This window comes from Vigna radiata, chromosome 7 (assembly GCF_000741045.1).
Source record: "Vigna radiata var. radiata cultivar VC1973A chromosome 7, Vradiata_ver6, whole genome shotgun sequence".
NCBI lineage: Eukaryota > Viridiplantae > Streptophyta > Magnoliopsida > Fabales > Fabaceae > Vigna > Vigna radiata.
Window position 1 is genome coordinate 6797886 of NC_028357.1, and position 23310 is coordinate 6821195.

At 31.6% G+C, this 23310-nt stretch overlaps 2 protein-coding genes across 2 annotated transcripts; both read left to right on the plus strand.

Moving 5' to 3' along the window:
• The first annotated feature begins 6144 nt into the window (after positions 1-6144).
• Positions 6145-7217, plus strand: LOC106767697. The gene has a single exon (XM_014652638.2). It carries the CDS (start codon positions 6640-6642, stop codon positions 7012-7014), a length of 375 nt encoding a protein of 124 aa, XP_014508124.1. The 5' UTR covers positions 6145-6639; the 3' UTR covers positions 7015-7217.
• Positions 7218-16610: 9393 nt separating this feature from the next.
• LOC106769233 (peptidyl-prolyl cis-trans isomerase CYP40) lies at positions 16611-21018 on the plus strand. The gene is made up of 10 exons (XM_014654762.2): positions 16611-16628; positions 16792-17051; positions 18439-18939; positions 19139-19226; positions 19358-19410; positions 19519-19623; positions 19759-19834; positions 20169-20206; positions 20521-20581; positions 20730-21018. Exons 2-9 carry the CDS (start codon positions 16881-16883, stop codon positions 20572-20574), a joined length of 1086 nt encoding a protein of 361 aa, XP_014510248.1. The 5' UTR covers positions 16611-16628; positions 16792-16880; the 3' UTR covers positions 20575-20581; positions 20730-21018.
• Positions 21019-23310: the final 2292 nt, after the last annotated feature.

Sequence of the window (23310 nt, forward strand, 5' to 3'; positions counted from 1 at the left end):
TTCGAGAGGGTAGAAAGGGTAGGATGTCTCGCCCGTAGGTTTCCAATCGAGCTGAGTATAATGCCCATTGTGAACGTAGCAGAGTTTTTACTCGTAAGTCTTGAGGAGCAGGGGAGATAGATCTGAAGCTGCGGTGGAGGATGACTCGAACTATCTTGTTTTGGTGAACAAGCGTCTTGTTTTGGTGAACAAGTTTTATCTGAGAGAGTACAAAAGGACAATGTATATTTCTGTAGTTATTGGTTTTGGTGTACTTATTGAATATGTCATGTTAACCATATTACTTTGTTAACTAATAATTTATGTGTTGATGTTGTATTAGATGATGATTATGGTAGCTTACCCTTATTGTTTGTGTGTGAATGCGATGATTGTATAACTCGTATTGCTATATGGGAGCAAATGTTAATACAGATGTTCCAGTTGATAATTAGAGCGGAAAGAAGTCGGGAATGGAACAGGGAAAGATTTCTATTGTTTTCAAACATTTTCAGTTGATTTTAGTTATGTTATTTCATTTAAGTTGACTTGGAGATATAAGTCTATGATAAATGTTCTTTTAATTGGATTGTAGTGGATTATTGTTTATTTCCTCAGTCTAAGATTTATATGGATGTTTTCTTTTGTTTTCGTTTTAAAAGAACAATTTTTTTATGTCGTAACAATCAGAAATGGGATGTTACACCATGCCATTAACAACGCCTTCGTCGGAGCTCCTACGTGCTCTCAACGCCTTTTGAAGTTATGAGTTTGATCCCTTTTCAGTTGTGCATGTTGGCATGTCTAGTAGTAATTCATAGCGTAGAGATCGCTCGTTTTCCATTTTTAGGTTCATCATGTGTTGTTGCACATCCCGTCTCCTCTCAGGCATCTATTTAGAGCATTGATGTTGCTCTTTTTCCTTTTCCAAGTGCCTTGATTCGAGAATCTTGGATTTTTATAGTTTCTCTCTTGTTTATCCATGGCTTCTTCCATTGTCGTCTCTTTTGACCTCCCTTTTGTCACCATAGCGTTTGACCCGTTCATATATGCTTTTTCTCCCATGGAAAAGATGTCTTTTGTTAGTTTATTTATAGTTGTGGTGACTCTTCAACAATGACCTCTTTATCCACTGTATGTCAACAATACATTCCTCAACGTCGATTTGGAAAAAGAGATTTACATGGAGAAACCTCCTAGATTTGTTGCTTAGGGGAAGTCTTTTGGGTTGGTATTTTGTCTTCTATGTTATCTTGTAAATTATTAGCAATTTGGTGTCACTCAAGCGCAGAAGCAGATATTTTCACTAATACTTGATGAATTATATTAGCAACAAGCTTTGTTCATATATATGTACTAGCTTGAGAGGGAGTGTTATATATATTATCTTTATTTTATATTTATCTTTTATTTTTAGTTAGTTTGTTATTATTTCTTATTTGTATTTTGGGCTTAACCCATATTTCTTCTATTATAAATAAAGGACCCTATGTGTATATTCACAAAGGGAGATTAAATCTCATATATAGTTTTCACTATATTCAACACCTATAATGAAAGGCCATCTAACTCTTCGAGATTATCAGAAGCTTTCAAAATTAAGAAAGCAATACAAAAAATTCTCAAAAGAAAATGAGATTTTGAAAAATGACTTAACATCGTCTAAGGATGATGTAAAATCTTTGAAGCAAAAAGTTTTGCGAACTTGAAAGTAAATTACTTGAGTAAAAAAGACAATGTGAGAATCTTATTTTTTCAAAAGAAAAATTTAAGAAAAACTTAACTATGGCTAAAGATACTAAATGCGTCAAACAATTTGAATGCGAAAATGACATTTTACTCAAAGTATTAAACAAAACGTATGAAGGTAATGAGTGTTTAGGCCTTCTAATTAAAGGTTGCAAGCACCCTTCTGATAATCGAGGATTAGGTTACAAAGGCAAAGTCAATATTATGAGCCAAAGTCTAAATTTATTTCTTTTGTCAAAGCAAATGAGAAAAACTTCAGTTATGCATCTAACTTTGAAAAGAAAAGGATGCTAAAAAATAACACATAAGACCCAATGCAAGATAAATTTATTTCTCTTGCGGACTTGTTTGGTCATTATAAGAAAACTCCTTTCATGGTACTTGACAGTGGATTTTCATGACATATGAAGTGTTTGCATTTATGTTAAAGTCTCGTGAATGCACGTCTTAGTTTGCAATTCCATATATTTGTTTTGCCTTTGTGTAAGAACCTAGAAAATAGAATAATAGAGTTGATAGGTGCATTAAAATAATGAGATCAAGTATTTTATTTTAAAATAATTTTATAATATAAATAGAATATTCTAAACTCGTCTCATTACCTAAAATACCTTCTATCTCTCTAAAAGACTATTCTCTTTATTTTCTCTCACTTCTCTCTAACCTTTCTCATTCTTGGATCATCTGTTCGATGATTAGGAGGTGTTTAGGAGATCCTGGCTTCGAGGGCTACCTTTCAACCCGATCAATTTCTTGATTTGAGTCGGTAAGTTTCGTTGTCATTTCTTACCTTTTTCCTAATATGTGATCATACAAAGAATCGGTCTTTGCATGTGATTAGGGTCTCCTTCTCTTGATTCTTAGCTCAAATTAGGTTCTAAGGGTTGTTTCCTATCACCAATCAGTGATTTGTAGGTATTTCTAGAGTTTTCTTGCGGTGCAAGCATCGATCGGGGTTTTTCTAGAGCCGGGCAGATTTACGCTGAGGTAAGGAAAGCTAGAATTTATTTAATTGATAATTAATTGTGTATTTTTGGTGCTTGTATGATTCTTGGAACTGGTGGCACTGAATTTGTGTTTAGGGTAGATGAATAATATGCATTTTGATTGTTTTGAGTGTGGATTGATGATTTGAGATTGTGAACTGTATAGAGTGTTCTTTTATCTATTATTGGATGTATAAAATGTTAGAAATCTGTGATAACATGGGTTGGTTATGAATATATGCAATTTGTCTTGGTTTAGAGCTCTTTTTGAGGAAATGGAGTAGTGAAATTTTGGTATGAGAGTTGAGTACTCATATGGTTTGTTGTGTTAGTCTTGATAGGTCATTTTGGACTTGTTAGTTTCCCTAAGTTGATTACAACTGTGCCAAAAGTGATAGAATGTGATTTGGGTCCATAGGTTGATGATTGGTAGGTTTTGAAGTGTGATTTGGTTCTTAAACACTTTAGAATGATGTTAGGATGGTTTAGGCACACTTAGTTAGGTATATAAAACTATATAGGAGGATTAGAAGTTGGGGAAAATATTTGGAATTGGTAAATTTGGTGTAGGTTGGGTAATTATGCATATTTGTGTTGTAGAATTATGCAGACTCGTCGAGCGAGTGAAGTCGCTCAGCGAGTGGTTATAGAGTCTGGCACACTGTTTTATTATTCGCACAGCGAGCTGAGTCGCTGAGCGAGAGGTCTGGGTTTGGGAGCACTATGATTTTTATTCACACAAAAAGTTGATTCGCTGAGCGAGAGGTCAGCGAGAGGTCTGGGTCTGGGAGCACTATAATATTTTATTTGCATATCGAACGAAGTAGTTGAGCGAGAGGTTGGAGTCTGGTACCACCGGGAGTTTTATTCGTGCAGCGAAACTGATCGTTGAGTGAGTGGTTTGGAGTTTGGAGGTACTGCCTGTGGATTAGCACAGAGAGCAGGGTCGTTGAGCAAGGGAACTTTGGGGTCGCTCAGTGAGGAGGTTCGTTGAGTGATTGGTCCAGGTTTTTAGTTTACATTTTTCCTTCTTGATTCTTGATTGATTTGAATGAGGTTTTGATTCATCTGAGAATGATGTATGATTATGTATGAATTTATATGTGTTTCAAAGTTATGTGTTAAGGTTTCCAAGTGAAAGTATGTGATTTCAAAGTGTAGTTTTAAAATTGTGAAAATATGTTCCAATTAATGTGGAATCTCTTGGTGAGATTCAAGTATGTTTAGAATGAATATAGGAGCTCAGTCTTGGGATTTATCCTGAAACTCCAATGGTCTTTCATTCTCACGTAGAGATGATTGATCCATGTCATGAGGAGTAGCAGAAAGTCTTAGTCTTGGGGGTTTCCAGTATGCCTCAAGGCCCGAAACAGACTAACCTTGTGAGTGTGGTAGGGTGAAACCCGTAGGCAATGACTTTGCAAAGCAATACAAGCCACCACAAGTACACAACCCGCCATAGCTCGACAATCATTCTAAGTCTGGACAATCAAGTCTAAGTCATAATAGTTTAAGATGTTTGAAGTGAGTTATACTATATGCATGAATTGAGTATGGTTGTATGTTATATTAATGTATGAATCTTTTATATCTAACTTATCCTTCTATTTGTACTTGTCTTTGTATGTAGATATGTTCCTTGTTTGGCTATGATCATTCTGTGGGTATGAGTAGAGGGAAACAAGATCTCAGTGGAGCAAGCACTTGATGGAAGAAGATTCTATTGTTTAGTTAACTTAGACTGACTTTGTACATAGTTTTGGTTTATCTAGTTTGTATATAAAGTTTTAAATTTATAGTTGTTTTTGGATAACTATAAGTTACACTTTATATTATAGTATTAACTGTTCTATCATATCATATCTATGATGAATCTTTTATATAATATTCTACTATATTTTTGAGATGTTATACTTTGTACTTATATAATTGTGGGCCAAGGTTGGTCCTTTCGTTTATAAGATTTGAATATAATTAATTGGTACTTGTGCATTTGAAGGAAGCCACAGGTGAGGAGGTCTTAAAGATCAATATTTAAGCTTTCAAGCATTTAATATTTTTATGTCGTTTCATGATTAGAAGATATCAAATGGACTTGAAACAAATAACCAATCAATTAGTCACCCAAATATTTGGTTTTGAAAAAGAATAACTGATTATTTTTCAAACCAACGGCATGATCGATTATCATTTCCTTTCATAATTGATTATGCTAAAGCTTTTATTTTGATTTTGCCTTTGTTTCTCCATGTTTTTTTGAAAATTTGTTATTTCATAATTGAATTTTGAACTTCTATAATAAAAATTGTGATTCAAGATATAATTAATGAATTTTTATTTTAATTTGATTTATAATGTGGAAAAAAAATCACTAAAACACATCACTCTGCGAAAAGGTTTTGTTTCACTACATTAAAAAAGTTAAATTGAGGAGAAAAAGTTGAATTCTAAAAGAATATAAAAAATTAACATATTTTTTATTATTTATTAAATTTATTAAACACATCAAAGATAATTGCATCCACCTATGCATCCACTAACCACACAAAATATATTTTAACTACTGGTGATTACAATATAAAGTGACACTTCAAGAATAAAAGAATTCACTGATCTGAAATTTTATTAGGATTGAATCAATTTAGGAAGAAATAATCAAATTGGACAGTTGTTGATATAAAGTACTATTTTGAACTAAAATGAACAAAATAAAAAACAAACAATCAAAATGCACTAATCTATATATTTTATGTGTTTGTGTTAGTTAAAATACTCATGCAACCATGTTAATATTTGTTTTAGAAAAATATTTAGCACAAATAAAAATGACACTAGTCAATGATTATTTTTATTATTTTAAGATTAAACAATTTAATATTCATTTATAAAATAATTAAATATATTAATAATTAAATTGTATGTCAATATCTTTTCTTCTTATTTCAAATTCACACTCATCTCACCTTTACTTCAAAGCAAAAAAATTGTAGTAGTAACTAAAATATTATCCTCTAACCATACTTCAGTTCAGTGTCTATACTAAGTTTATTGAATTTTATAATAATTAATTTGAAAGTTATATGGTAATAGATTAAACAGAATAAAAGTATAAAATATTTTACACCAATATATACTGTTAAATTCTTTATTCTACAATTCTGTGTCTTTCACCTCATTTATATTTTAATTTTCTTTTCAAATTACATTTTAGTTGTGAAAACGCATAATTTTTTTAATCAAATTAAGTATACTAATTCTTAAATAATACATTTCTTTAAGTAAAAAAAATTATGTAGAAGATAAATTTATTAATTCTTATAGTAATTTTAGAAATCATAATAACTTAAAAATCTTATCATTATTATTATATTTTACCATTTGAACTTTTGATCTGATCATGAATGTATCTTGCTTGCTAACACTTCCTTGTCCGTAGTCAAATGATTCCCTTGTCCAAAGCTTTCTCTCCAAGTCATTAGTTGTAGTACCAGGAAAAACACAGAAAAAACCACACCTCTCTCTCTCTATCTCTCTCTCTCTCTCTCTCTTATTTTCCTGCTGTTACTCCCACTCTCCCACCCAAAAAATTCCTTCATCTCTTTAATTTGCTCCACACTCAACCCTACACACTTTCCACACTATCAATCTACAAAACACAGTAACCCTAAAGACCACCTTGCCCTTTTGCTACAATTTGGGGGCAAAACTGAGAAAAAGGGCACCCAAAACACATATGCTAGGTTGAAATCAGCACCCATTTTGGTAATCCCCAATTTTCTCATCTTCCCTCTCAAACCCACCAATGTTTTCCCATTTTCAACTATTTGAAACTTGAATTTCTTCTAAAAGACTCGATTTTTTTCTCTCTTTTTAGTTAAAGTTGTGTTTTTTTTTTTATCTTTTTTATTTCAAACTCCTGTCTCCAATGGCGACACCTTTTGTTCAACAGCCACCATCCATAGAAATAACCCAGCAAGCATACACCACCCATTTGGATCACGGGTCGGTTGGACCTGTCATAGCTGTTCTAGCAGTCATCACCGTCTTAGGTGTCATTGCCGGCATGATTGGTAGGCTCTGTTCGGGTCGTCGGATCATGGGTCATGGAGAGTTTGATGTAGAAACTTGGATTGAGACCAAATGCTCCTCTTGTGTCGATGGCAGAATCGCACCACCTCCTCTTCCACCTCCTCTGCCGCCGGAACCTGTCATCCAGGACTTGTCATCTGTCCAAGCCCCTCAAGAGATCAAAGTAGAACAACATCCAAGGCAAAACTTACATGCCCACAGTGATAGTTAATTCAGTACTATTTCCTAGTTCAAGGTAGTCTTAGCTTATTGTTGATATTATATTTGAAAATGTAAAAAAGAAAGCACTTGGATCCATCAATTTAGACACTGACATGTTATTTTTCAATTTAAATTTACATCTTATCTAGATGATCATTAAATTAACCGTTATCTGGGTAAAAATATTCATGTTAATTAGAAAATGACATCAGCATTGTCTATGCTATGATAATATAATTTATGTTCTATTGATTCTCTTAGCTTCTTCAGTTGAGTTCTTTAGTGTATCTGCATTTTTCTTCAAAGTGTGGGCTTTGAATGACAAGTTTTTTTGTTCTGTTACATGAAATTATGAATGGTCTTTAAAGGAGACAGTTGAAGTTTTGAATTTCTTGGGTGTTTGTTTTGATGGTGAGTTATTCAGGTGGTCCTTAGATGTTTGCATTGAGCTTTGAATGATCACTGTTATTTTTTAGTGTTTGGTAAATGTTTCTCTTTTGAGTGCTTCGATGAAAATGGAGATGTTATTGATTAGAGTACTACTTTTGTGAACCATCCTCGTTGGATTCTCAGACGGTGAGCTGTGGACTAATTATGAAACATCACTTTTGGAGAGACAGAAAAGACAAAGAAACTGTACTTTCTAGGTCTTGTTTTATTACTCTCTACATATTTTTATGACATCTTAGATGCTGCATATTTTTTTCTGCTTAGTAAATTTCTTCTTTTCTTTTTTTCTCTAACTTCTTTATTCATTGTTCTAAATTCCATCTCTTTGATTCTAACATATCTATAATAGGCTGAGAGTTTAGGATCATTTTTAATTTATTAACTTCTTTAATAAAAGTAAGTTCTGCTTTGTTCTCAAATTTTTTTATTTTATTTCTATTTTCTTTTTAAAATGTTCATCACTCAGTTTTGTTGGGTAAGTTTAGAGAAGTCATTATCTCAACTTTATTAAGTTCAAACTTAATATTCTTATGATTGAATACTTTGATTTAGACTTCTAGATTTTGAGTGATTTTCATATTTGAATTGAAATTTATTTTAGAGTAAGAAATTACAAATTATTTATGTTTTCAATAGAATCTTACAATAGATAGGTGAAGTTAATGTGGTAACAATTAATATCTTAACTTTTATGCAAGGTCGACATTTTTAATTTGAAAATAATTGAAATTTTCTGTTAGAAGGTTGTTTTCGGGTTAAACATGTTTTTAGTCTCTATATTTTGGGACGATTTTGGTTTTAGTCTATGTTTCAAACTAAGATACAATTTAGTTCTTCAATTTTAGAAAACTCTGGTTTTTATCATTTTTACCAAATATTTTTAACGTTATTTGCTGTTTCAAGTACGTTTAATTATAGCATTTGGATTGTTTACAGTTTGACACATTTTTGTTTCAATGTTAACTGAGAAACGCGTTTGAAACAACAGATAAAGTTAAAAAAATTTGGTAAAAAGAACTAAAACCAGAGTTGTGTAAAGTTGAAGTATTAAATTGTACTTTAGTTTGAAAGAGGAACTAAAACCAAAATTGTCTCAAAATATAGAGACTAAAAACATATTTAATCTTTTTAAATCCTTTGAATATAATACTTTTTGTTGAGATTGTCCCAAAATATAGAGACTAAAAACATATTTAACCCTTTTAAATCCTTTGAATATAATACTTTTTGTTGAGATATCGATAGTGACTAAAATATGCATATAAAGTTTTTTTTAAATTAAGTTTTGAGTATAATTTAATGACTAATATGTAATTTTTTATATATTATTTTATGAGTTTGATCTAAATGAAAATACATATTGAGTTTGAGTGATCAACAAATGAAATGATGATATTTGAGTTAATTATTGTTGTATTTATTAGATAAACTTAAATTGGGATGTTTTTGTAATTTTGTTTTGAATCTTGTTTTATTTTCATTCCTTTTGTTGTTGTTTTCAATTACAGCTATCGTGGTCTGTTTTTATTTGTTTTCTGTTTCTATACCCAGCTAGTTATTATACTTAGCGTAGTTGTTATTTTGTGGTAGGTTTACTCTTTTAGGTGTACTTGGTACTATGATTATTTAAGGTCTACGACATTCAATCAATATATATAGAATAATTGTAAAGACCATTCTCTTTATATATTCAAAATCTTTATTTAAATATTCACTCTTTAACACTCTTTTCTCACCAACATACACCACCACAAATAATTATTCAACACCGTAAAATATAATAATAAAATAAGAATATATTTTGTTTTATATGAGTCTTACAACAAACACGTTATTAAATGATATTTTATTAAACACACTATCATAATTAATATTAGACGCATCATTAAACATATTTTGGCTAAACACATTCCTTTTGTAGCTTGTTAAACAATGCAATGTATGCTACATAATGTTTTTGGTAAACACGTTAAAGTTGTAGACAATTGTTCAAAAACAATATGTTAAACAACACTTTCCTAAATGTGTTCTCGTATCAAACATAGATCACTATGTTAAGACAAAATCATTTATAAGACTTATACATGTTTTGAAGTTTAACAAAATAACTCTAAACGAAATGAGAAGTTAAAGATACTATAACTAAAATATAAAGATAGTATAAACATAAGTGTAATGCTCAAAATTCCTAATCATCTAGTAACATAGGAAACAAAAGCCTTAAAAACACTTAGACCTAAACGAGACACAACACCAAATGATTACCAAATCAGAGCGTCTATGAGAGTTATGCTAAACGCAAAAGTTATATTGTACCAAACGGTAATCAGTTAAACTCTCAAATAGATGAGAATGTTAAAGTTTCTAGACAATGTTTTTGGTTAAGCCCTTTAAGAGTTTCAAGTAAAATTCCAAAAACATGTAGAAAGCAAACTTGTTAAACACTCTAGCTGAAGAAAGAAAAATCTCAAAAGTGTTTACAATAGACTAGACGATACCATGAGCTAAACCCTTCACTTTGTCCAACGATGAAGTTCTTATTCAACGCTTGGTATCTTAGAGAAAAGCTTAAATGATAAAATGATATCTCAACGGTGAAAAACATAAAAAGCACTTTGTTGCTTTGAACAAACATTAAATGTCATTAAGTGCTCAACATTCAAAAACAACAAAAAGTGATAAGAGAAAAAACATATCTGTTGTATGTATATCTACTCTATTCTATGTAGATAACCAAATGCGCGCATCCACCTGCTCTATTCAAAATATATCAGAAGTGGACATTAGAAACAAAGAAGACATTCATGGAATGTTCTCTCCATCAAAAGTCGTGCCAAAAAAATAGTATAACCAACTTCTATCAAAGTACTAAAAAGTAAACTGACAAGTTGATTTTAACCAACGACTGCTTCACATGATAAGATAGAGAAGACACAAGAATCAAGAAAAAGAACTCAGTTTAATGGATATCTTTTGAAGAGCCTTTAAACTGAAGATGATTCAAAGAAAAAATCAAGATGATAACTTACGAAGAGAATATCATTCAACATACATCCTACAAATAAAAGAGAAATATTGTTGAGAGAAAAGCACGAAAGAGCTCAAGATCAAAAATAGAATATCTAAGAAGAGAAAAAGCAAAAGTCGAGAAAAACTCTCAAGCTTCATTGTCATATGAACTTACTTATTGTAAGAAGAGAGAAAATAGAGAAACACATATTGAGTCTATAGACTGTTTTGTATTGAACATATATCCTCTTTATGAGAGTAATCGTCTAACGACTTGTAAGCAATCAGTTGTTTGCAAATTCTAAAGAGAATTAAAACATTTGTTGTATAACTTAGGTGAGTTAAGGATTACTAGGTTGCGTATCAAGTTGATACTAGGATTGTCTAATGGAAACCAGGAGTGAGTGAAACTTAACTAGACGGTGTGTCAGGTGAATACTAGGAGTGTCTAGGGATACCAAGAGTGGTGAAGAATATTGCGCAATCAGGAGTGCGTGAAACTCAACTAGGCATCATATCGAGTTGATACCAGGATTGTTTAGGGATACCAGGAGTGGTGAGAATACTAAGTTGTAATCTTGTTGAAGATTATAGTGGAACCCTTTAAGGTTAGAGGAGACTAGACGTAGCTCAGTTGGAATGAACCAATATAAAAATATTTGTTCACTTATTACTAATAGGTGCTCTGATTTTAATGCTTTATTTCCTAATAACCTGTTTAATTATGATGTGATATGGAATAACATGCTTAGATAGAAAGGAAACTAAGAACTAAATAAACACAAATAGAAATGGAATTAAAAGATAGAAAATGAAAGAGTGGTGCTAATACTCATTTGTAAACGTGTGAAGATTATAATGGAACCCTCTACGGAGGAGACTGGACGTAACTCAGTTGGAGCAAACCAGTATAAAATCTCTTGTGTTGTTTTCTCTTTTTTTAACTAAACAATCCTCTTGCAAAACCTGCAATTGAACTTTATATTTCAAATACAAGAACTTCCAAACTAAACGATTATTTTTTTTAAGGAAGTTCTTACAAAATACTATAGTGGAAATATTTTGAATAACACAACAAACTTATCAACGCTTATAAATATATTTCAAGTCGAGCGTCTAAGCTTTCAAAAGAATATTTCAAAAGCTTGATAGCATGCTATATCAGAAGGGTTGCAAAATACGTTTTCCATCAACACTATTCAACCCCTCCTTCTAGTATTTTTCAAGTACTTCAGTTCTTTTTGCTTGGTAGATTTCATGAAGCTTGGATTTGAATGAGTGATACACTTGTGGCAGTTTTGAGTTAGAGAATGTAGCTCTAATTGTGTAACTTGTAATTAGGAGTAATTTATGATGTTATCTAGAAATGCTTTGTTTGCTTTGAGTCTTTTGCTCTTTCATTTCTTTTTTTTGAGTCTTAGTTTCCCATGTCTAGGGGAGTAGTTCCTTAAGTGTGGGGTGTGATAACACTCTACTTTTCCCATTTTTCCATTTTCTTAATTTCTTTAAGCTTGTAATTTATTTGGAATAGGCTATGTTAAGTAGTACAAATAGGTTTCAATTAAAATTGTTGTTACTTTTCTCTTTTTAAATACATGAAATTGGCTTTTTAAAAATGTGTTTTTCCCTTTCAAAAAAAAAAAAAAATCAGAAGATAAAAATAGCAAAAATATATTTTTGCATAGGTCCAATCTTAGTTTAATTACATTTTAACCTCTCTTTTAATTTTCCTGAATGACAAATTGACCCTGATAAAGTGAGGTTGTTTTGACCAAACCCATGGAGCCGAAAATGCACAATTAAAGGGCTCACACTCAAGGGGATTCAATTTTCCTTAAGGATTATGATATTTTGATAACTTTTATTAACAATTTTTTGAAAATAAGACACACACGTGTGATCATTTTATTGATTTGTTTGACTTTAACACAATTTTGTTTTCTTTTCCTGATTTCAATTTCAGTTTACCATTGCTCTTTGTTCTTGCTCGCCAATTAGCTTAGTTTTACTGCTTTCTTTTATTTTCTTGCGCGATTTATATCTTATTCACCCTGTTTGTATTCTATTGAGATATTATGTTCATATGTGTTTTTCCTGTTGCATGTTATTAGTACATGTTTCATGGTTAGATTGCATTCGGGTAATTTTGTTTTCTTGTTCTTATACTTTCCATCTTGCTTTTTTTTTTTCAGTTTGCATGAGTCTTGGTTTAGGAGTAGTCTTTATTGTCTGGATGAATTAGATTCTAGAACTCTGCATACATGTGTTTCCTTATGGGAATTTAATGACCCAAAACGGGCATACCTTTTCAAGATGTCTTCTTGAAGTAGATAAATGTTCAATGCATCAGCTAGGAATGACCTTTCAATGTAGAGATTTCTAATTAATTATTGTCCATTAGCTCTTTAAATTCTTGAGTTATAATCTATTTGGTGATCTGTTAGTTTTTAATCTTATTTTCCTTTCACGACAACATTATCTTGGTTACCCGTTTGAATGTTTATGAAATATGCACTTTCGCTGCATCATTTAGAATTGATAGGTCCATTTTAAATTGCATATAGTGACGAGAATTCTCTTTGCAGTGCTTTCATTAGAATGAAAATTCTAAATTTATGATTTTAAGCATATCAGGATACCTAGTTAGCCATTTAGGTTCTTTTTGTTGTTTTCTTTGCATTAAGTCATTCATAAACATCCATTTAAGGTTGTTTTCCAACTTCACATACGCAATTACCCAGAACATGATGTTACACCATGAAATTTACCTAAAAAAGCTATCATTATAGTTTCCACCTAGGAGTTTTCATTTTGTAATCATTTCCAGTTCATACATAATCCATACTACCCATTTAGAACTCATGCCTTGCCTCTTCATCCCACTTGGCATGTAGGACTGCTGCATCAGACTTAAATCAAATTAATACCCAGAAAGTCCAGTATTGTTTCATTAGTTTTATTCCTTTCTATCTTTAGGCTAGTCACATACATAACATCTGGAAATTGATAAAAATAGTGGTTGGTTTCAATGAAGTTCTACATAGAGAACAAGTACATGTTTTTTAGGAAGTTTTGCATCTCCCACGCATTCCTTGGAGCATAGCATATCATATTCCACGTCTTGCATATGTTTTTATGAATTAAACCATTCCATCATCATTCCTCATGCATCCAATAGGTTCCTATAACTAAAATCATGCATTCTTAGTTAGGTTTTCCTTCTTTTAATTTCACTTTGTTTTCCTCACCTTTTTAGTTTTTAGTTAGGATAATTATACATTCAAAGGCTTAACATGCACCAAATTTGTTAGATTAGACACCTTGGTTGCCACTACACTTCATTGGTGGGGAGCTATGTCTTTTTGTGAAATCTTATTGTGACAAAAAGGGTTTTCAACACTTTTTTTGTAGAAGGACTTGGTCTTGACATTCTCTTTGATGTCACCAATGACTTTATCTTTTGGATAGCTCTTCCACATCAAACGATATTCTCCACCAGGCTTTCTTTTCAATTTAGTTTCCTCATCTTCAAGTTCAGATGCTTTGGCCACACTTGGATTCCTAGACACTTTAGGTACAAATGATGTGTTGACATTGTTGGATGTTGTTTCATTTATCTGCAATTTTGAAAATTCATCATCTGTCTCTAATGTTTTATGGTCATGCTCAAGGTCATTGAATTTTACATAGATGACTTCTTCCACTTTAGATGATCTACAGTTGTAAACTCCAAATGCTTTAGAAGTTTTAGAATATCCAAGCATAATCCATTCATCACTTTTGAAATCAAATTTCCTTAAATTATCTTTGGTATTTAATATGGAGCATTGATAGCCAAAAGGATGAAAATATGATATGTTAGGTTTTCTATTCTTCCATAATTCATATGGTGTCTTGCATAAGATAGATATAATATAAACTCTATTCTGAATGTATCAAGTTGTATTGATTGGAGATTTAAATTTTTAACATAAATCTGATCATTTCCTGTAAAGATATGTTCTTTCTCTCAATGAGTATTTTGTTGCAGTATTCTTGGAGTTGAAAAGTTATGTTTGATGCCAGAGTTTTCACAAAATTTATGAAATACTTCATTGAGAGTTTATAATGTTATAACCTTTTTCATTCTCTATTCTTTTATAGATTTTATAAAAAGCCAAATGCTTTATCCTTATGGAACAAGAATTGAACCTATGTTCATCTGGAAAAGTCATTTACTACCACTAGTCTATAGCATTTACCACTCACAGACGTTGTCCTTGTAGGTCTAAGTAGATCTATATGCAATAGCTCAAGAGGACTTTCTGTAGAAATAGTTTTTTTTTCTTTTTTTTTTTTACTTTTAAAAGACTCTTTTGTTAAAAAAAATCGTCTATGCACCTAAACGCTCTCATATTTTGAAGTTTAATCAAATAACATTAAAACGAGATAATAATAATCTGGAAACAACTTAGGGTGAAAATACAAAACCTAGAACCTAAATCCCCAAACATAAGAAAACCTACACAAAAATTTACAACTAGAATCCACAACATAGAAAAGCTTAGGAAACTACTCAGGATCATAGGTAATAGTAAAACATCTAGGTTAAAACACTCAAACAAACACACACACACATATATATATGTATGTATGTTATATTGTCATCGGTTGTGTTAATGGTAGCTTAACTATACATATTTATGTTTGTGTGTGTCTTGCGATGATAGTATGACCTTTTATTATACGGGAACAAGAAATGTGTAGATGTTTCAGATGTATGATAGGGACAGTGGGAAAAAAGAATTTTATTTAAAGTTTTTGTGCTATAAATTATAGAAACAATGTTTATTTTATTCATTTTAGAATTATGTAATTAGATAACATTTTTGGTAAAGTTAACACTTCCACATGTTTTAAATGTTGAAATTTTTAATTAATACTGTTTTTTTCACTTTAAGAGTTTTGAAATATCTTAATTTTAAATACATTTGTGAGACTCTAAATTGGGACCTTACAAAATGGATATGAGATATACCATTAAGCCACACGTTTTCTAGGCTTAAATTGTAAGAACGAAACATTATATGAGCTTGGGAAATGGATTGAGACTAGTTGGGAATGACATCTATAGTATGGAGAAGAGAATGAATGGTTTCGGAAGGAGTCGAAAAGCATGAACTTAAGCAAATTATATCAAATAAATCTTTTAGAAGAGAAATAAAAGACACATGGGTCTGGAAAAATGCAAATGACATAGTGTATTTCGTCAAATCAACCTATACCATTGCAAAACAGTATAATATTTGATTATATCTTATATGCGTTATAATATTTATTGATTTGGAATGCTCGTTAAATTTATGTATGAAAGGATGCAGAGAAGGAGATTGAGATCATATATACTTAGACTCTTCACATAATATATGTCAAACAAAATAAGTATATAATTTTTTCTATAGGAGTTGAAGCATTCCAAATATTCTAAAATTTATATCCATTTATACTTTGTCGGTAAAAAATTACAAATTTAAACATAATAATCAATAAATTAAAAGAATAAGGAAAATATGTAAAATAAGATGGTTGAGGATAGTGGAGAGATATAGAGTATTTTTGGAATAAAAGAATAAGGAAAATATGTAAAATATTTTTAAAATAAATTAAAATAGTGAAGAGATGCAGAACCCACTTAAGGAGGTGGAGGAAGCAAAGATGCTCTTTTTTCCTATGGACATGTTTCTTTAAGTGATTAAATATTCAATTGTGATGATCATATGATATATAAGTTAGATAAAGAAAGGCTAACGCCTTAGATAGATTCTATATTTGAATAGATTAGTGTCTCTCTTTGAAACCTAAAAAGAACAAAAAGAAAGAAAAGAGAAAGAGTATCCATTCTGGTTAAAATTTACCCTTTACTCTAAGGACCCTACATATATCCAAATTTGGCAATCAAGATCTGAGAAAACAATGCAAACGCCTTACCTAGTTTCCATACAATACTCGTTTCAGACACACACCAAACTAAATTAATTTATTAATAAATTATTATATAAATAAATAAAAATAAATTTTGAGGCTTTTCAAAGTTGAAGCTGGTAGGGATGAAGCCAGGGGTTGAGTAGAGAAACAAAGTAAAACATAAACTAAAAAAAGCATTAGCAAGCATCAGGGTTGTGTTGTGTGAGTGAGGGTCCTCTCAACCAACATCCTTAGACTTATGTCTTTTTTTTTTTTTTTTTTTTAACTTTTGTTTCTTCAATTATTATCTGCTCCAATTAATTTTCCCAGTAATTATTTTTCCCCCTTTTTTCACACTCTGTTTGTTACGGATTGAACTTTGAAGAGTGACCTCAGAGAAGAGTCTAGAAGGTCTTGTAAGCATTCTACTCCTTCCCAGCCAAAATAACAGTGAATCACATCGCAGACAGAGAGATGGGGAGAGGAAGGTGCTTTTTGGACATCGGCATAGGGGAAGAGCTTGAAGGAAGGATAGTGGTGGAGCTTTACGATGATGTTACTCCCAAAACTGCTGAGAACTTTAGAGCTCTCTGTACTGGTGAGAAAGGCATTGGTCCAAATACAGGGGTGCCCCTTCATTTCAAGGTCTTTTTTTTTTTTTTTTTTAATCTTTCTACCTTTCATTTCTCACTTTATCCATATACCCTTCTTCTATGTCTATTCAATTCTCCCTTTTCATCTCTCAAAGATTGCTTTTTTACCCTTGTTTGTCAAATGGTTTATGCCCCGCTTCATGAATTCTTCTGAGTGAATCCTATATGCTATTTGAATGAAATAAATATATCTTTTTTGCCATTAGAGTGTAACGGGGGCGTTCAAAACTTGATATTTCGATTTAGAGGATTGGTTGCATGCTTGTTGCTCCCTTTTCATCAACGTATCCCGATGATTTTTAGAATTTTAGCTACTCTAAGATCTGAACTTTGTAGTATTCCAAGGGTTGAATTTGACGGTGCTTTTTATTTCATCACTTTTGGACGAAGAGTTTTGAAAAGACGGTTATGTCCTGCAAAAGGATTCTTTTACCTTATTATAGTAGATTCTTTGATTGTACATACCTTATTATAGTCATTCAATTTTTACTTCCTGCAAAAGGATTCTTTTACTTGTATCAATGTTGGGGTTGATACTGTTTCTTCAATCTAAAACTTTGTTTTTTCCCGGGGCGAATTGCTTTTGAAATTCCATAAATTATTTGTATTTGAAAATATTCGTCAACTTGGTGTATAGTAATTGCCAATTGATTATACACTATGATCCAGGAGATATGCCAACCTTCCAGTGTTCCAGATTTTGTTTTTAAAATGATATAATAATTAACGTAGCATTTTATCTCACCGATGCAGAAAGGAAAGAAAAAGATTACTACAGATGAACAGATATTGGAAGATTTAATAGTTTAAATTTTAGTAATTCGTGTTATATCGGTCTTGAAGTGTAAAAATTGTTTTTTGTTCATCTTGATTAATACTACAACAGGGAATTCAATATTCTTCTGGTGTCTGTTCTTAGTTCATTGCTCAAGAATATCCTGTAAAATGAGCTTAAATTGGGAGAATTTTACTCAAGTATATATTGCCCAGTTGGCTCTGTTGTGCTATGTTTTGATAGGAAGTTCTGAATCTGTTGGCTTTGGTTTCAGCATCAAACGAATCAAAATATTCATGTGTGCACTGTTCTTTGTGATAATATATATTTGGATTTAAGGTGTGATGATAAATAGTTCTCATCTCTTAACTTATTTGTTGAGGTTCCTGAGAGATATTGGTGAGATATTTTAAAGTATAAGTCTTGCTTTCAATTAAGCAAAAGGGCAAACAAATTCCTCTTATTATTTTCTTAATTAACGTCTTGCGTTATAGTCTTGACATATAATGCTTCTTCCATGAGATATTGTCTCCACAAGAGATGAATCTGATCTTAGTTTAAATGTCAATTTCTGAAATTGTGTTATGTTCTGTTGTATTTTCAGGGATCTTGCTTTCATCGCGTTATTAAAGGCTTCATGATTCAAGGAGGTGATATATCTGCTGGAGATGGTACTGGAGGAGAATCTATATACGGAGTTAAGTTTGAAGATGAAAATTTTGAGTTAAAGCACGAAAGGAAAGGGGTGCTATCAATGGCAAACTCTGGTCCCAACACAAATGGTTCACAGTTTTTCATCACTACTACCCGAACTTCCCATCTAGATGGTAAGCATGTTGTATTTGGAAAAGTAGTTAAAGGAATGGGAGTCGTCCGATCGATTGAGCATGTTGCAACCGGAGAGGATGACCGTCCCACTCTTGATGTTAAAATTGTGGATTGTGGAGAAATTCCTGAAGGGGCAGATGATGGGATATCTAACTTCTTCAAAGATGGAGACACCTATCCTGATTGGCCAGCAGACCTTGATGAGAGCCCTAATGAACTTAACTGGTGGATGAAATCTGTGGACTCAATTAAAACTTTTGGCAATGAGTATTACAGGGTATTAAAACTCAGATTATTATTCTGATGTATTATTTCATACCCTGACCTGAAAAGGCTTATATTGGTTTTCTGAGATATGAATGAAATTTTTTTTCTGTCAGTTTATAGTTGTGGAGTGCTCATTTTGCAGTAGTTGCCCCCCTTTTCCTGTAATTCTTAGTAGCAAGAAAATAATATGATTTTCATTTTTCTGGCAGAAACAAGACTACAAAATGGCTCTAAGGAAGTACAGGAAAGCTTTACGCTACCTGGATATTTGTTGGGAAAAGGAAGGCATTGATGAGGGTATGCTGCCTTTATGTACTATTTCTTTAGCTTAGTTGTGCATTGCTGTGGTTTTGTTATGCCACAACTTCATTTCTCCTACTCTGATAACAATAATGTATTACTGTATATATATTGATATGGCTTTGCAGAGATAAGTTCAGGATTGAGAAAAACGAAGTCTCAGATTTTTACAAACAGTTCTGTAAGTTGGGAGTTAATATGTTGTACTATTATATTCATTTGATTATGTTGCCATATTAACTAAATTTTCCGTTTTTCACCTAATTGTTTGTGTTATGTCTATTTCAAGGCTTCGAAATTAAAATTAGGGGATATTAAAGGAGCATTGTTGGATACAGAATTTGCAATGCGTGAGGGAGACAACAATGCTAAAGCCTTGTTTCGCCAAGGACAGGTTGGTATTGTAATTGAAGTGCTTTCTGTCAAAAGTTCGGAGCTTTTGTAACCCTTTATTATGTCAGTATGTGTTACTGATATTTAATACTTCCTGCTTTTAATTCTGATAACTATGTTACTTCCAATTCACCAGGCTTATATGGCACTCCATGACATTGATGCTGCAGTTGAAAGCTTTAAGAAGGCACTGGCCTTGGAGCCAAATGATGGTTAGTTATGAACATACAATTTTTGCTCTGGTCTTTCTGTCATCTACTCTTCTGTGTTTTATTTAATTGCTATGCTAAATTTCAATTTCTCGTTTATTTTAATCTAGCTATTGATGCAAAATGGAGAGACAGTTCCACATTTTCTTAGGAAGATAAAGAGAAGAGTTAAAAGTATAGAGGAAGAAAAAAAAAATAAATATAATGGCCATTTTACAAAGAACTGATGATAATGATGTGATTTTGTATGGATAGTTTTACTAAACTTTATAGTGCAGTTCTGCTACTTAGTAATCTAAAGTTTCCTTTAACATAACTGATATCTTGTTATTTTCAGCTGGAATTAAAAAGGAACTTGCTGCTGCTAGGAAGAAGGTGAGTAATCGCTTTTCACAGCTTTGTTTTTCTTTAAAGAATCACTTTTCTTTAAAAGTGCTTTTTTTATGTGATTGTTTCAACTTTTCAAAACAACCAGAAGCCGTAAAGATTACAAAATCCAAAGTTGTAACTTATGAAATCAGCTGCTTCCTTTAAAAAGGTTATTTTATGATCATGAACAAACGTGAATTAGCTTTTGTTTTTTAAATAACTGAAAAATAATCACTAAACCATCTTACTAAAACAAATCACTTTTTTTTTTTCTATCTAAATTGAACAAGCATTATATAGTTAATGCTTTGTTGTTGCAGATAGCTGATAGGCGTGACCTAGAGAAAAAGGCATATAGCAAGATGTTCCAATAACACTCTGGTATGTTTTCATCTGTCAGCTAAACAGATACACAGATAAATTAGTGACTGTATGAATTGAAATCATGTGGTTTTTTAGCTACTCTGTCACAATTGCTGATACGTGAAGTTCAAATGAACAGTTCATAACCCATATCCTCTCTTTTCAGGCTAAGGAAAACAACCAGATGATTGCAGCATATACATAAAAGGTTCAGATTTGAACTCATTTTTACTCAAGTGTTGGAAGTGGGGCTGAGATGAAATAAAGTGGATAAGGATTGATAGTGTTACATATGAAAATTTTAGCCAACAATTTTGTCAACCTTTTCTCTTACAAATTAGTATAAACTCTGAACATTTTATTGGGTGTTCACCATTGAAATGCAATTAATATTAATATAGCTGATGGACAAGGCAATGTTGTAAGTGATTTTGATAGTTGTTATTGGAAACTTAGACTGAAGGTGTTATGTAGCGCATTTATTGGTTAGAAACCATACAAATACTTTGTTGGGGGTTTTCAGTGTTGGGTTGAAATGAAAGGAGTACACGACCGGAAAATAAATTTTAAATAAAATATACATGAAATTTACTTATGATATCTTAAAGCCAAGGCTTAAATAAATTTGTGTTCCTTTTATTTTTTTAGTTTGTAATGGTTATGACAACTTTGATGTTAATGTAATGAAATACAATAGAAAAATATTAAATATATCGATGTTAATGTTATGAAATGCAATAGGAAAATGTTGTTCAATTGTATTTAAGTTTAATTATAACTTATATTTAAATGTTAAAATAAGTTTTTGGAATTTATATATCAAATATTTTCACTTAAATATTAAAATTAATGTTACATTATATAAGTTTAATTTTAATTAAAAAAATTCTTATTTTAACTTACATGTATTTATCACATTAAATTTATAAATAAGTTAAAAAAGAAAATATTTTATTAAAATTAGTAAATTATTTTCACATAAAACAGATTGAAAATTATATTTCTGGATGAAATAATCTCTTAAGTAATGTACTAATCTGTATATTCGGTTTAAGTTGATCTAGAACTCTTGTATATTTGAATAAAGGCAAACTTAATCTGTTATACAAAGTGTATAACCGATTAGGACAGAAGTTTTCAAAAGTGAGAGAATCTTTTTTAAACGATCTTTGAAATTGAAAATGTTCTTAACCAATAATTGATTAAGTCTTTTTCATATGTTAAAATTAATGTCTTTCAAAGTCAAAATTATTTTAACGGTTAAATAAATTTATTATGATTAGATTGCGCTAGCTTTTTATAAGTCCTATAAATAACTGTTTTGCACGCTTTTTCAATAAGAATTTAACGAAATCACTTTCATATACTAATGTTCTTATTGAGAATTAATTGCAGGAGTGTCTAAGAAGAGTTCTTGAAGAATCAAAGGCATCAAAGGTTGAAACCCACCAAGATTCACTCAAGAAAGTGAGCTTGAAGGAGTTCTGATCATGTCTACACTATTGGAGTGTTGCTTTGAAGATAGTTTTATCATTGATACTTTGTATTTGTACTTGTGCTGGTGTTCCAAGGGAGAGAGCTGGGATTATTATTTGAGAGAGTTGTGATTATTTTCTGTATTGTAAGAGTGTGAGGGTGTTAACCTCTTGTGTTGCTATAAGTGATATTGAGTGGGTAAGAGAGTGCATTAAGAGGTGATATCTTTGTATTCTTGTATACTCTATCATTATAGTGGAATCCCTTCAACTAGGGTTGTTGAAGGAAGACTGAATGTAGGCTTGGCCAAACCAGTATAAATTGATTGTGTTTATCTTTCTCGATCCTTTCTTTTTTACTGTTGATTCATCACATTTGTTTATTGATATCAAGAAACACAAAGAACTCATCAAGTTCTTGAAAAGATCAATTTTTTAAGGAAAATCCAATTCACTCCCCATATTGGTTTGGGATACAAGCCACTTTTCTAACAATCGGCACCAGAGGTAGTTTTTTGGAAGTTACTCGAATTTTAATTGGTTAGGTCATTTGCTTAATTGGTTAAATCGATCCTGATGGCCAATATGTCTTAGACCATGAGCAAAGGTGTAATCGATGATGGTTTCTTGAATTCAATAGGCAAAAGTGCATGGAATGTTGTGATCAACAGTCCTTGAAAAGAGGGCTACATCAACAACAAAAAACAGACATCAACTCCTTGAATTATGCTACTGAAACGACTACGAAACTGACAGAAAATTCAGAAGATGGAGAGACTGATCTAATGGCAGAAAGGTTCTTTAAATTTTTGTTATGCAAAAGAAAAAATAACTTAAATTTTGCAGGGAATAAAGAGTGCTCTAGAAAGCAGGATAAAGGTGCTGCTTCTTCCAGTATTGTATGTGAAAGAGGAGGAGACACCAAACTGAAATGTTCTTCACTCAAATTGAAGCAAAGACTGGAAAAAGAAGATTAAGGCAGTGATGAACACCAACCCACTAAAGGAGAAGATGTTGACCCAAGAAATGTGGAAATGTCTACTGCATCACCTCCCTATAGACCAAAGAATGACTTTGAAAGACATATGGTCAAATTGTGAAAACTGTCCAAGACAAGAGGAAAGAATCAAATATCTTATGAACACCTTGTCTAAGTTTACACTAGGCAGTTCAAATCTTGATGCTCTTTTTGGTTCACAAAGGAGTGTGTTGAATAGAGAAGGAATAGGGTATATGTTGGTAAAAATAATCGATTAAGAATCAGAAGGTTTA

Bases quoted from the DNA above. Each gene is read 5' to 3' on its own strand.
- LOC106767697 (XM_014652638.2), top strand. From the start codon at position 6,640: ATGGCGACACCTTTTGTTCAACAGCCACCATCCATAGAAATAACCCAG.
- LOC106769233 (XM_014654762.2), top strand. From the start codon at position 16,881: ATGGGGAGAGGAAGGTGCTTTTTGGACATCGGCATAGGGGAAGAGCTT. The intron at 17,052-18,438 runs GTCTTTTTTTTT...TTGTATTTTCAG, and splicing joins GGGTGCCCCTTCATTTCAAG to GGATCTTGCTTTCATCGCGT. The intron at 19,411-19,518 runs GTAAGTTGGGAG...GTCTATTTCAAG, and splicing joins AGATTTTTACAAACAGTTCT to GCTTCGAAATTAAAATTAGG.